Raw genomic sequence first — 15560 nt, 5'->3', positions numbered from 1 at the left:
AATGCAGCCAGTGCCTAGAAAGGAAAAACTTCAAACCCTCCTAGATTTGGACCCTTCTCTGTGCTCCCTGGATCCTGGCTTCTACCTCTGCTTAGCATTTCCTACACACTACCAGAGGAGTGTTTATTTTCTCTTCATCACTCTGCCCACTCCACAAAACCCCGTGCGGCTGAACTAAAAAAAATTGTCTTCCCTGGATTATGCCATCATTGTGATCACAGTGCCTTGGACTCTGTGACCTGGTGTAGCCACACATTACTGTGTTGCCTATAGAAAACAGTAAGGACACACTTGATCACACAGGGAATTTAGGGCCGTCAGGCAACAATTACACAGTGTAAGTGCCCAGGAAAGTGACAGAATTGCAAGGCTGCCGAAGCTTACAGGAGCCAGTTTTGAGTCCTTACACCCCGTAGGCAGGCGGGATTGCCAACAGCAAGGTCTTTGCAGGGGAAGTTCTCAAGTTCACAGGCTGAGTGGCAGATAAATGCAAGCAAAAGAGAGCACAGCTCACAGGACAGTCAGTCCTTGAACTGTCCTGTCCCTCCAGAAGAGGCAGGAGCCCCTCGAGAGGGTTTCAACAAGTGAGAGTGTGGGGAAGTCTGTGATTCCTGTAGAATGGAGGTTGGTCGGGTGACAGGAAGAAGAGAATGGGGTTGCATACTCAGGACTAACTGTGTTCTCTGGCTGGAAAGCTTGCCTTGGGCTACACACTCCACTGACATTTTCCCTTTCCTTTCACTTCTCCAATGCCACGCTGTGTTGGCTCATTAGCCTTCTCGCAAAGGAGATTGCAAGCAGGGACACTGCATTTCTGACTTTGCTGTTTATTTGTGTGTAGCTGGAGGGAGGTCTCTGAGCTTCCGGTTCTCATCTATAAAATGGAAACAAGAACCATGGTAATATATGTCAGTGGGTGTGAGATGAACAATGGTAGTGAGCAGGCACACAACAAGACTGTCACTACAGTGAGGAGGGGACTTTTTTTTTTTAACTAACACTGGAATTGTAGTTTGGTACAAATGAAGCCATGTACTAGGGTCAATACTGAAACCATGGCATAAGCTACTGTGGGTAATAAAGTATAAAGTATCACAGAAGTTGGCTGGGCATTTCCTGGGTTTATGAAAAGGGATACTTCAAGATGGCTACAGCAGTTGGCTTGGGCAAATACAAGGTAAAATTAACACTCTTATCGTCAAAAGCCATAAAGTAGTTCTAAGGCTTCCTCTGGAACCATGCTACTGAGGTTAGAACTAACGAACCAGGAGCAGTCCACAGATACAAAGTCCTCCTCTTGAGGAACTAACTCCCTAAAGTTGGCATAGCACAACTCTCCTTCCATGGGTTACAGGACTATAAAAGCCCACAAGAAGCAGTTTTGAGTTCCTGAGCCCCACGAGAAGGATGATTGCAGTAAGACAATAGAAAGGTCTTTGCAGGGTTAAGATGAGCTCTTTAAGTGAAGTCACTTCAAGCAAAGTCTCAGAGACACAAATCTCAACACACACAGGAGAGTCCTTCCCGGATAGATGGGTTCCCGAATTCACAGCAGCTCTTCCAATCTTCCAATCTGTTACACCAAGTTTGTAAATTAACCAGCTTACTGGAATTCATAATGAAGTCTAGCCAACCTTAAGTTGCCATAGTCCCCACTCTTCCCTACCAAGCACCTAATCTCTGTGAGTTCAAGACCAGCCTTATCTAAAAAGTGTGTTCCAGGAAAGCCAGGATTACATAGAAAAACCCTGTCTCAACCAACCAACCAACCAACCAACCACCCACCCACCCAACCAACCAACAAAACAAACAAAACAAGCAAACAAAAAACTGAATATGAGAAGAAGCACTTTTTTAACTTTTTGCTGAAACATTGGTACCACATTTCTCTGCATCCACCCTGCTGAGTTTCTAGAAGCTGCCTGGGTTTTGTACGTATGTAGGCATGCATGTATGTATATATGCATGCATGTATTTATATACATATTTTAATAACTCATTGCAACTTGTGTTGATTTTAAAGTAAAAGTGGAGGCTGCCATCTGTCTATCTAGCCTCGCTGTAGTTCTTAAAGGCCATCATGTGTCTGGTAGACCAACAATCTCTAAAGGAAGCCTTTACCATTGACTCCTGACACCCATCACATCTCCTGTGCTCCACTGGATCTACATGTGACTGGATCATTAGAAGTATGCTCTCTTTTCTTCTAGCTAAAGGGAAGCTAAGGTTCCCATCTTGTTATAATTTCCTCAGGCTTATCCTCTTGCTGAGTAGTTCTTAATCCTTTCCTAGGTAATTAAAGGCAAGCAAGCAAACGAAATAAAGCCTAATCAGTTACAAAGATTTCCGTTCTAAGGCCTATCTCCCATCACTCATTTTTCCCCCCGAACCTGGGTGTCTAGTGGTGAGTGGGTGTCTAGTGGTGAGTGGACCTACAGCTCTGTGCCCCAGGACTCAACCTGTCAAAAGAGAACCTTGTGATGTTGATCTATTCCAAATCTTTCACTAATTTTCCCCCACAAGCCCACTTCCTAGCGGCATTAGAAAAGAATCAGCCACGAGGCTGAGTTCCACTGACAGCTTGTCCTGATCTGGGGCAGGTCACTACGATTCATTTTAGGTTTATCTTTAGGCTAAAGGGGAGGAAACAGGACCCTGGAAAAAGGAAAAGTGTCAAACCCACAAAATCCTGACAATGTCCTCACTTGGCTCCTAGTCACTGGGGTCATCTTCCAGGTGGCAGGTGATTGTCTCTGCCCACTCAAAGGCAGCACTCTTACCAACAGCAGCTACACCTTTGCCCCCAGATGGAAGTGATAACTTCCTTCTCTCTTCTCAGCCTGAGCCCAAACCTTCTACAAGTGGCTCAGAAAGAAAGCCAAATGTCTTTGCTTGAGGAGGCACCTGTGTCTCAGCATGGCAGGCACGGCACAGTACAGGAGGCTGAAGTCCTGCCCTAGCCTTGCACAGAGTGAATCTCCCTATCTTTACCCACCAACCAGGAGACCACCTGCCTGCCTGTCGGTCTGCGTCTGTCCCCTCTCCCTGTCCCTGCGCGTGACCAGGGTTAGGAGGTCAGGCCTAACCTCAACTGGAAACTGTTTGCCTCTCTCCTCTCTCAAGGAGCCTTCTGGGAGATGCAAAAAGGGGTGTGAAGCTACCTAAGGACCTCCTCACCTCTACCATTTGGTCAGTATACTGAGGTTGAGCCTCCTTGACCTAATGGTGGCCCAGATGGAATAAGGTGTCAAGAGATTCCTTATGTGAGAATGGGCTCCCATCTAAAAGACTTAACATTGCTTCTTGCTCCAAGGAGACACCAAGGGCCTTAAAGGGAGAGAGAGAGACACAGTTTGAGAAACTAAAGATTGAAAGCAACAGAGAGGGAAGCAACTGTTAGAGAGGTGAAGGTGAGAGATGGAGAAATGACAGTATGGTAGGCAGCTAGAGAAGAGAAAAGTGAAGAGGCAGTGGGAATGCAAAAGAGTCAGAAAGAAGAGGGCAGAGAAGAGACTGCAGACTGACAGCAAGGCTCGGGAGGGTCAGGGAGGCAAGGAAGACAAAGGGGACCCTCGGGTCCTTTTAACTGGTCTGGCCTCTTAGAGACACCTGGTACCCAAAAGAAAGCCCAAGGAGCAGGATGGGGAGGCAGGAGCAAGCAGTGGCTCCCGGCCCCCGGCTGCCCGGCCTCTCCCGGAACCAGCCCCAGTCCGCCCGGTCCCAACGCCCCTCCCGGCCCGCTCGCTCACCTGCCAGCGCCAGGATCTGGGCCTTGTGGAGCAACAGCGCGCCCCAGTCCCTGGGGGGACGCGGGGGACTCTCGGGCTCGGCGCCCAGCTCCTCCGGGCCCCGGTACACCGCGTACACCTTCTGGTTGTCAAAATCCAGTCGCGAGCGGGGGCTGAAGTCGCGCACGCACGACACGGGCAGCGCGTAGCAGACGTTGTCCTCCAGGAACCGCACAAAGGCGTACATGGTGGGCGCCGGGGGCGGGCCCGGGCGCCGGTCAGCCCGTGGGGCGGCGCGGAGGTGGGGACCCCAAGGAGGGCGTGAGCCGGGCCGGGGGCGGGGGAGGCTCCCCAGGGCCCCGGCTCCCCCCCACTGTTATTGTTCCTGAAAGGCCCGCTCTGCCAATCGGCTGCTCTCGCCTGGGCGCGGAGAAGGGAGGGAGCGGGGAGAGCCGGGCGAGGGGCGGATGAGGGGGTTTGGAAGCGCACCGCCACTTGCGAAGTCAGACCCGAGCAATCACAGCCGGAGTGCGATTGCAGTAAGGAGGGGAGAGAGTGGAGATTCAATCGCCTTAATATTAACAGTAGCGTTGCAGGGCGGGAGAAACACTGGTAAAAGTCGCTTTCATTCGGCTGGATTCAGTGTCTTCAACATTGCACTGTAGAACAAACTGCATTGCAACAGAACTACCTTGCAAAGGACGGACGGGATGGTGAGGGAAGGACTGAGGCTGCTGGGCTGTTAGTAATTTTATGTGAATCCCCAAGTGTAAACTTGCAAGTGAGCAGAAGTTTGGTGTTTCGAATTTAGCTACGCTCCTCCTTTCCTTTGGTCCACCACCCACCCTTTTCCCCCTGTTCTCTTTCTTTTGCAAAACTGCCAGCACCTGCTGTGAGGGTCAGTCAGCCAGAAACATTCCCCTAGAGCTGCCAAACCAGTTTTGGCCAGAATTGGAGTCCTCTGAGGTTTCCAGTTGGACCAGCTGCTGGGGTGGCAGAGAGCTTGTCAAGGGCTGTTCTCAACCTAAGGGAGCAAAGGCACCCTCTTCCCAATAGTGTTTCTCCAGAGGGGAATCGCCTCCACTGCTTGTTGTCTCTGGGCTGGGACAATTTGTAATGACGCAGGGATGGAGGGCTCTGGGCAGCTAAGGCAGAGGCTGGACTTTCTGGAGTCAGTTCAAGAGTTCAGGAGCCGAACTGGGCGGAACAGCAGCCCCCTTCTCTGTCTCTTTTCTTTTGCATTTTTAATTTTTTTATTTTTATATTAATTACAGTTTATTCACTTTGTATCCCAGCTGTAGCCCCCACCCTCATTCCCTCCCAGTCCCACCCTCCCTCTTCTCCTCCCATGTTTCTAAGGTCAGGTCGCTGATGAGAAGCTGGAAAGGTTGTTTCCCGCAGACAAACCCCATCTACCAAAGAAAGAAGGTTGACTCTGCGGTTTTCCCAAGGAGTGTACTTAGAGTAAAACTGAGCTATTTACATCCCAAACAGGGCATTTGTCATAGAGAGACTCCATGAATTTGGGGTGAAGAATAAACAAAATTTCACATACACCTACTCATCCATTTATTCTTTTATTCAAGTAACCCATAGTTATTGAGTATAGGCTCCATGTCATATTTTAAATTTCTGTCTGATTAACACACCTTTCCACTGCTGCAGCCTTCACATTCTAGTCTGAGGGCATGAAGAAAGTTTAATAATGAGGTCGTAGTGGGAAAAGTATTCTCATAAAGGCAGGCAGAAAGGAAGTGGTAGACTTGATGAACTGTTATGGTTTTAAAAACTCATTTTAATGAGTTTAAGCTGTAACGACAAAATAAGTGCACCAAAATGCTTATTAGACCCCGAGGTTCTTGCACAGGTGGGAGGTTTTGTTTCCCCTTACACTCTTGTGAGCTCATAGTCTACGTGTAAATGCCCTCCTTGCTGTTCCTCACAATAAGGCATTACTTTATAATAAAAGCACTTTAACAATTTTACACTGAAAGCAGCTGTGCTTGCATTTCAGCTCAGCTGCACCCATAATGGAGATAAAGCCAAATTCTCAAATTCACTTCGATGTGATCTGAGGAGGACTTTGTGTACTGGAGCTCCGCACGGCTCCCAAATGCAAGCGTACCAGGTCAGAGAAAGTTTCCTTAAACCAACCCATTGGTGACATCCAGTCAAGTCAACATGGCTCCATATGCATCATCTTGATGCATATTTTCATACTGTCTTATACCCCACGTTCTGAGCTGTTCCAGAAAACATGGTCTCCCTGATTATGACTTATTTGGACTCATCTTAAGTGGGTTGTTTTAGAAATATATTCCTATGGTGGTCGAGGGAATGTAATGTGTAGCAAGATTTCTGGTAACTCACAATATGGAGCACACAAACTTGGCCATATTTAATGACAGTCCATGAGACATTAAAAAAAAAACACATTAAAAAAAACAAAAACAATAATAACTCCAGGTAGCACTTCAGCAAATCTCTGAATGTGAGGGTCACCCCAAAGTATATTATCAATCTCATCTTTCACCACTTTCCTGGGCACAGGCCATTCCAGAGTATACACAAACTATTTGACATTTTCCAAGATAGCATGACCCCAGCCTCCTGCTTGCTTCTTACCCTCATCCTGGAGAGTTCTTCCCTGCTGAGTGCTTGGCAACCTCAGCTACCCCTGGAAACCAAGTAAAATTTTTTGACCTTCCCCACCATCCATCCTGGTTGGGGAAGAACAGATGACCAGCCTCCTTCCATTTTTATCCCAGCACCTTTTATTCCCTCATTATGTTAGAGGTGACACGACAGTGACACAGCTCCATACCCTCACCCTCACAAACCGAGAAGTCCCTTTAATGCTTTAGGGATCTCAAGTCTGGCCAAACTGGGATTTGTGGCTTCCATGCTGAAAAGAATTTTAGGACTAATTTATGAAACAGAGTTGGGTATTTTATTAAAGATGTTTTAATGTAGGCTTAAGTACAAGGTTTAAGAGAAAGAGACACATGCTCAGGAAAAGAAAGATTCATTTAAGAGCTTGGGTGTGGGCTTCTCTGTAAGACAATGACGAAAAGGAACAGATACTCAGGTGTAGGTAGGGCTGCCAAAGGAGTCTCAAATGTTTTGGCATCAGCCATATCTACTGTTTTGTTAGGTCTTGAGTTCCAGCTCAAACGATTGTTAAGAAACATACGTGTTCTTCTCTCTATCATGATAATGAAATTACAGAAAGGCTCTGGAGATGTCCTGGATGGAGTCATAATCTTATAAGGTAACACCGGAAGCCACTGGGAGTGTACAAGGAGTTTAGTTAAAGACATCCTTTCTCTGTATATAGGTTTTCTGGTCCTAGAAAATTACGTTTTTTTTTTGTGTCTGGGAAGGAAGAAAGGCCTTAAACAGTTGTTAATTGTGCCGCAGTTTTTATTTCTCTGCTGGTAACGGGTTTTAACCAGAATCCAGAGTAACAAGCTCCCCTACCCAAAGTTTTTCTGTCATTTCCTCCCTCCTCAACTAGAATTAGAACTCATTGAAGGCAAATAAAAGCTAGTAACTTCAGCAGGCCAGGCATATAGTACAGGGCTGGGAATTAGACTCTTACATAAAAACATATTAAAGACAGCAAGAGAATATGAACAAGCCTCATACAAGTTTTTCTTGAAAGCCTATTTGTTCTTTTCAGAATTGGAGCTAAGTCCAACTTTGCCTTTCCCACTGCCATTAATGTTACAGGGAAACCCTGACCCAACACTGAGGACAGTGAAGACACTGATGACCCGTGGATGAACACATTAAATCCTAGCACCCTCACTTCAGCTACCAATGCCAGGGTGAACTGCTACAAAGTGGCAGTTCCACTGCCCAAGAACCTGAAAAGAAGGAAACAATCAGACGATGAAAAATGGACAGTAATAGGGTGCACGCATTCTCCAAGACACCTGCCTGTAGGTCCACAGAATGGGTTCTGGAGATGGAATGGCAAGCATGGTGGGCTGAGGACCGTCCTCGGGGACTGCTTGCGTGTAGTTAACGGATATACTCGCAAGTAAAATAACTACACATAAAATATAGATAAATATATTTTAGAAACAGACTCAAAGAGGCAATTTAAAACGTTAGCTTCAAACCAAACCATGGTTGAGTTCCCTCCTCAACGGGCTACAAAAGATCATTCAGAGCCAATGTTGGGAAGTTTGCTACTGCACCTTAACTTCAGGACACTCTTAAATGTTAAAGGTTTCCTGCACAAAAACAGACGCTTTTATACTGTAGTTGTCATATACTAAGTTCATAAAGAATCCCATCCCAGCTCTTTAGATGTGGAAAACTGAATCGTGTCTTCCTTCTGCCCAGACGCCATTACTTCCCTCACCTGTCTTTCCTCACATGGCCTGTTTCAGAGAAGATAGCTGGTTATATGTACTTGTCCTCTGAAGAGTCTTATAAGCCATGCACGAAGCACTGTGCATGCTTGATCCATCTCACAGCAAATCGCTGAAGAGTCCTAGTAACTCCCAGACCGAGGTTAGAAACTGATGGTTACAGCAAAGCGGCTGGTATTGGGGAGCCTGGAAGGCCAGTGGTCATATTTTCATGGTAGAGAGTTTGCTCCAGAAACTGTATGGAGTTTCCTCCATCCTGGAGGGGAGCTAAGTATGAGGAGGAGGGAGGCCTTGATGAAGCTGAGTGTCCTGCCCCACCCCTCCCCTGACTTCCTCTTTCTGTGTGCCAAACGTACTTTGCCTCTCATCCAAGTCATTTTAATGGAGCAGAACATGTACACATCTGGGCCAGCTTAGCGACCGCATCTCCATCTCCACTGTGCTCTCCTGTCGAGTTTTGCAGAGCCTTGGGTTCATGTCAAACTCCTCTGGTGTAGCCAGCTGAAGCATGTTCAGTGGCATCTGCGGGACTTATGTTTCATATTACTGCCTGGAATTCTCCATGTACTTTGCAAAACTATTTTAAGGAGACCTGGGTTCTGTGAATTTTTAAAGCAATTGGAGCGTGTCTTTTCAACCTCTCTGCTAATGATTGATCACATTTTTCATGATTTTGCCTTTTTTTCCTGTGATGTTTGACTTTTCAAGTCTCTCCTTCTTACGTTTTTAAATACTTTTGAAAGACGTGTTCTGAGTTCGCCACAAAATTAAGAGAGAACTACAAAGGTTTTCCCTATACCCTTTATCCATACTCCTGCGTGTGTAGCCTACCGACTGTCAATAGCCTCCGACACATCCGTACAACTGATGTCACTCTGTGACACACTGTAATCACCAGTAACCCATAGTTTGTGTTGTAGTTCATGTTTGGACAAATGTGTATGCTGACACGTATCATGTTAGTATCATACAAAATATGCTCACTATCCTAAAACCACTTTGAGCTCTACCTATCCAACTCTTCCCACCGGCCCTAAGCCATGGCAACCATCAGCAATCTTCCTACCATTTCCATTCCCTTACCCCCAACCCTCCATTTTTCTTATCTACAAGCCTGTAAGACTCTAGGAAGGCATTCTCAGCCCTCTTTTTGTATCTTCATCACCTGTGAGACTTAAAGAGCATCCTGTCTCTAGCCCCTATACTCTGAAATCCTGATTCAAGCATCAGGATTCAAGATCGGTAAAGCTGAGTACCCGTGAGAAAATTTTAAAGTAGCACACTCTGCATATAGGAAATTACCAAGGAGCAATAAGTAACAACCTTCATTATCAGTAGTTTCAGGAAAAATCTGTAGGTCTCAGAGATGTCTTGATAATCTCAGAGAGGCTTTAGCCTCTGTTAGGCAAGTTGTTCTTCCCTGTAGCCCCACTTTGCTCTCCTTTTAGGTGCCAATTCTAATGTTATTTGAGTAGCATAGTAGAACCCAGACTGTCCACTAACCAGCTCACGTGAGTGGCCCCCATGAGCTCACACCACGGAGCCAGGATTTCAGTGAATGAACTTGACTATGCTCTGCACGTTCCCAGGTCTGCATCTTTCATTTTATTTAATACATACAAGTTTTTACTTTTGTCAAAGAAACTCCTCAATGAGATCAGTATGAAAGGATGAATGCTTCCAAACACAGTGTTTGGGAAATGCTCGCTGCAATTTGGGCAAATGCCATATTCTCAGGACACTTGAGACCACAGTACCTCTTCAGTGACTAAAACCCGAGGCCGCTTGATTTGCATGAAAGAACACACGGATGGAAGCATTCTGGGATACTTGCTAGACAAACATCTGCGCCAACCTGATTAATACATTATTCGCAGCACCTTGCCCTACATGAGAATGGGGCCATGAGCTCATATCAAAACCGTAGCAATGATAGGAGTATGATGCCCTGAGAGTTGACTGCCATGTGTCAGGCTCTGCTCCAATGACTTCGCATGGATTATTTAATGCACCACTCATAACACTCATATGAAGTTGTATTAATATCCTCCTGAAGAGAGTTCTGCTTGGAGAGGTTAAGAAGCTTGCCCATGACTGAACACAGCAAGAACAGTCCTCACATATTAGACTGTTTGGACCCGTTTCCTATGATGGTGGTGTACTATCTTCCTTTTATATTGGATGCCAGTTTTCAAACAAAGAAGTTACCTTTGGAAGGATAACTTTCTGAATTTCTCAGCTCTGGATTTCAAGTGGAGGGCAGGTTAATTTGAGAAGCCGTTCCTTGTTAAGTCAAGGAGCTTACACACTTACCCTGTGTCTTCTCAGAGAAGAAATTCCTCTCTCAAGAACTTCCTCCCGGAATTGTTGCTGCCAGCCCCCTCCAGCGAGAAGCTCTATAACTGTCTGTTCTTCTGCCTCTTCTTATAGTTTGTCATGACCTTTATTGCAACACACAATTATCTATTTGCTCGACTATTGTCTGTTTGCCAGCCCAAAGCTCCTTTAGCATGGACCCTTTCTGTTTTCTTTAATGTTATGCCCTCACATCTAGCCTGGAACATGGAGAAATACAATCAAGACTTATTGAGTTAACAAATGTCTTAAAATATGAATCCTGAAAAGGGAACATCCCTGAGAGGCCAGGAGAGGAGGAGCATTGAGCACTCAACTCAATACCCTTCCTCCCTTTATTTTTGTGACTGTCTCTATTTGTGTTGACACCATGTCTGGTTCCCCCAACTGGACCCCAATATCAAGAAACACTCTCATGTACCTTTTCTTCAGCAAAAATACACAGGATGACATTTTAAAAATGGTTTCTGAATATACAGAAGAATAAGCGAGAAATAATTATGAAAAATGCACAGAGGAGAAAAATGGTCAAGTTGTCAAACATACTTAATTGATGTACAATAATAAATACCAATAAAAACATAATAAATAGTACCAGAAACTTTTCAACACAGTCCTTGGGCCTCCCAGGAAGCAAGGTGATTCAGTCTCACCCCCAAACACTAGAATTCTTAATCTGCTCTTGGCTTGAAGACACTAATCTACTCAGGGCATTCCTGCCTCATTTAGGCCCCTATTGATTCTTTTTCTGGTGGATGACAGGGCAAAATTCCTTCCCAGAGAACACGTTAACTCTCTGATCAGCCTCTGTTCATCCCAAATCTGCTCTTCCTAAGTCTAGGGCCAGAGTATCCATTATATAGTCACCCATGCTGAAACTTGCATGATAACCTTCGGCTTCATTTCTGGGTCAAAGGTACCAATAGTTATATTCATTCTATGGGTTACCCATCTGAAAAGTACATAGCCAACTATGAACTCTGATTTTCCAAAGAATGTTTCCTAACCACACTTAAATTCAACAAAATTGGGGAAAAGGAATGAAAACAGAACTTTAAAAAAAATGTAGATTTCCACAACAGAATTGGTTGCTTTACACATTACTGGGGTTTTTGCTTTTGTTTTGTTTTAGTTTCCCTCTGTGTGTGTTGTTTTGTTTTTAAATTTTGAGACAGGATCTCAGCTTATAGTCCAGGAAGAACTGGAATTCACTGTATAGACTGACGTGATTTAGAACTTTTTAGCTATCCTCCTGTTTCTCACAAGTAAGCTAAGAAAGAAGTTATTTAAAGTCACTTGGAAAATATGTGTCCCTGGGTTTCTGTCACCTAAGATCTGGATTTTCAGACTGTTTTGAAATGCACTTTTCCCAGAGGAAGCAAGCTGCTGAGCTGGTGGTAGGATCTAGATCTTGCTGTCATTTTCCCAGGGGGTTGAATCCCTCCCTAGACCTCTGGGAACCAAATCGTACAGGAGAGTCCAATAGCTATCATTCCAAGCACCCATACCGTACCATAGCTAATAATTCTGAAAGTATCGAAGGTTTGACAACATTATCTGAGGTTTCTTAAATCGCTTCCTTCTTACGGTGAGACACTGCGTTTTTGACCTGAGGTCACCAGCTGTTCCTGTAGCCTCCCCCAGTCACTCCCTTTCTCTCTCAATGGCCAAGGAGTTGGGGATCACTTTCAGGGTTCAGGTAGAGGCTTCTCTGAGCCAAAAGAAGAGCGGATGAGATAGATTTACACAGGGAAGTCTCTGTGAGAAGTCCAACCTCATTCCTTTTCCCTTAACGGTGATCTTATACTGCTGTTGTTGGAAAGAACCGGAATTCGGCGAGAGTAACAGCAGTGAACACCAGCAGCACTTGCCTTGTTCCAGGCTCACCTGTGTTTCTTTTTCACTCTCTAAATCCACCCCAGATGGGAGATACCGTACTGTGCTCAGTCCCTTTTAGAAAAACCAAAGAGTGTTAGGTACTCTGTCCAAGGTCACAGAAGACTAATGGGAGCGATAGGATCCAAATCTAGTAGTTAAGAGCCCCAAGCATGGACTTCCACACTTCTTTTCGCTCCCTCTGAATTTTTAATCTTGCCTCATTGAGAGGATCTGTGCCCTTTGCGCCTAGGAAGGAGAGATGCTGGTATCTCCATTCTCAAAGGGTTTTATTCTGACTTCTTCAGAGACATAGTGGCCACCTTGAAAGGTCCAAGATTGCTCCTGGCAGAGCAGATTATGCAGGTTCCCAGCAAACACCCTAGAGCTCACATGTATTCACACCCCATCTGTTGTATATGGAAACATGCTAAGTTACAGAAATTAAATAAAGAAAGGCTTTCTTTTCTTACCCAAACTAATTTATTTATTTATTACAAGACTGCCTATAAATGGCAATCAAAAAATCTTGAAGTCTGAATTTGTATATTGTAATGACTAACATATACACCATACAACATCTTTTTTTTCTTCTCTTTTTTGAGGCAGGGTCTCACTATGTAGCCCAGGTTGGCTTGACCTAGAGATTGCCCTGCTTTTACCTCCTCAGTGCTGCAATTTCATGTGTTACATGTGTGCACAGCCAGGCCTGGTTCTCATTTATTGTTTTTGTACTTGTGATATATAAGTATTAACTGTGAACTTGGCCAGAATCAAGGATCTCCGGAGACATGGGCTTCTTGGGCATGCCTATAAAGGATTATCTTGATTTCATTTATTGAAGTGGGAAGACCCACCTGGAGCGGGTGTCTCCTTGGCTGGGATCCTGGGATGAAGAGAGAAAGAGAGTTGAGGAATGTGTGCATCTCAATCCACTGCTCTTTGCTTCCTGATTGTGTGTGTAACCTAATTACCTTCTTCAAGCTCCTGATGCCTAGACTTCTCTGCCACTATGGATAATACCTTGAGCTGTGGGCTGAGATTCACCATTGCTTTCTTAAGTTGTTTTTGTTGGGGTATTTTCAAACAATAATGTGAAAAGAAACCAACACAGTATTTATAGTAGATACATTAGAATGCAAAATATTAAATCCCCCCTCTCTTTTTTTATTATCATTCATATCTTAATTTTCATGGAAAACACATAGCAAAAATAAATGAAAAGAAATAATCAGTTGACTGTGAGATTTTTTTTTGTTTTGTTTTCTTTGTAGGACGGGTGAGAAAGATAGATGTGGGCAATATGTTTTTAGATATCAGTTGGTAAACAGGGTGGGTAACAGGAAAGGAAGGACCCTGTCTTTCACTCAGCTGATGCACCCTGTGTCATTGCTGGGGTGTGAAACCGTCTCCAGTCATTAAGCTTCTGACTCAGGGACTCGTTCTGGAAAGGGGCTACAGCAATGAGGGGTCAACATTTCCTGGGCTCAAAACTCAGATTTGGGTTCTATTACTATTCCATCACCCCCATGGTCCTGTGATACCTTGGCCAAGTCTCTGGCTCCTTGGTTTTCAACTGTCAGACGGAACCATCTAAGGCTCCTGTGGTGTTGGCCCGGGGCAGTGCGTGCAGTGCCTAGTGAGCAGTGTATCTCATGCGGGAGTGCCGGATATTATCAGTATGCTTTTCATTTTCTCTTACGGATTCTTCATGTTCTTTCCCTTCCAGAAGGTCACAGGTAATAACAAGGTTGACTTTCCACGGGACAGTTGGTTTAGGGTCAGGTGGTAGTGTCTCCTTCCCCTGATGGCTGGCAATGCTACTGCAGGAGTGCCATTACCCACCATCTCTCCTGGCCTGTGGGAGCACCCTGAGTTAGCCAAGAAAGCTGAGACCATACTAAGATCTGTGTTTTTTAATCTTAGGGTTTTATTGTCTGCTTTCAAAATCATGTTCAGATTTTGTATATTTAAAACATGCCTTTGGAACTATGAAACACAATGTTCTCAATCATAAAAAAAGATGAATTATATTATACTTTCTATTTCCCTTTCTGGGTTTTCTTCTGATCTCCTTGCATGAATTTTTCTGTGATACTCTTTCTGCCTTATGTCCTAAGTTAGCTGAAACACTGGCTGAAGAAAATGTGCAAGTTTTTAAAAACTCCTTTAAGAGTGCACTACTTATTGGTTTGTTGAGCATTAAACTATTTGTTGAAGGCTTACTGTGTGTCAGAATCACTGCTTAGTATGTGGGATACAGTAGAAAACCATACAAACTGAGTTCCTTATCTGTAAAATAGAAAAAAGGTAATGTTGCATTTTAGTACTATTGAGAGGAATAAGTAAGATATGTACAAGAGAGGAAGGGTCTAAGAAGAGGACAAAGTTTGTGAGTCTCTTACTTTGTCCCTATAATGACAAGATGTTGGTGTACAATCTTCAAGGTAATCTTGGAAAATTATTGTTAACTGTTTCCCTTTTTCATGTATAGGTGTGTAGAATGTATGCATGTGTGTATACATGTTCACATATGTGTGGGTGCATGTGTATGCTTATGTGTGGGAGCGTGCTCACTGTGCATGTGGGGGCAGTCAGCTGTTGTTTCATATGTTCCTCAGCTATTCTTTGCTGAGGACATAGTGAGGCAGGTCTCTCACTAGCTAGACAGCTTGCCCAGGCATCCTCCGTTTCGGCCTCCTGGATGCTGAGATTACAGGCCTTCACCAAACCTCTGGCTTTTATGTGGGTTCTAGGGATCTGAACTCTTCATCCTGGTCCAGCAAGTCCTATTCACTGATCCATCTCACTGGGTTCCTGTTATCCTTGTATCAAAGATTAAGAGCAGAGAAGTTATGGTCCAGGCCACTCTCTTAATTCAAGCCTGGTATGAGGTCCATGTGGTTCCCATTTTGCTGAATTATCTCCAGTGTTCCCTGCACACTGCCTGTTATCCAGTAGGTGTGTTAAATCCATCACCAACATTCTCCTTTTGCTGTTCCCAATACATCTGATGGCACCAACTGTGGTGTAGGTAGAGCAAAGGGTGTTAGAATAGAAAACCCAGATCCAGATCCCAGATTCCTTAAGGAACAGGAAACAGAGAGGGCTTATACAAGGAGGGGGGTACACAATACATTCAATATTTCAAGCTGCCCATGGAAGACTTTGAGGTTCTTTGCAATCGTACTTGCCAGCTCAGGAGACATTTGGAGCATGG

At 44.7% G+C, this 15560-nt stretch overlaps 2 protein-coding genes across 9 annotated transcripts in view; both read right to left on the bottom strand.

Annotated features, from left to right (window-relative positions):
- Bend5 (BEN domain containing 5) overlaps positions 1–4274 on the bottom strand; it is a 46782-nt gene extending 42508 nt beyond the window's left edge. The window contains exon 1 of one of the 3 annotated variants that reach the window (XM_060366142.1): positions 3750–4274. Coding sequence is in view for 1 of the 3 variants with exons in the window: in XM_021660670.2 (XP_021516345.1) it covers positions 3750–3975 (226 nt within the window). In the remaining 2 variants the exon portion in view is untranslated. The remainder of the gene's footprint in view (positions 1–3749) is intronic. The other 2 variants (XM_021660670.2, XM_060366143.1) reach the window with 2 other exon arrangements.
- Positions 1–15560, bottom strand: part of Agbl4 (AGBL carboxypeptidase 4) — a 1227056-nt gene that overhangs the window by 229659 nt on the left and 981837 nt on the right. The gene's annotated exons all lie outside the window — the stretch shown is intronic.

Source organism: Meriones unguiculatus, chromosome 12 (assembly GCF_030254825.1).
Source record: "Meriones unguiculatus strain TT.TT164.6M chromosome 12, Bangor_MerUng_6.1, whole genome shotgun sequence".
Classification (NCBI taxonomy): domain Eukaryota; kingdom Metazoa; phylum Chordata; class Mammalia; order Rodentia; family Muridae; genus Meriones; species Meriones unguiculatus.
This window is presented reverse-complemented; position numbering and strand designations above follow the sequence as displayed.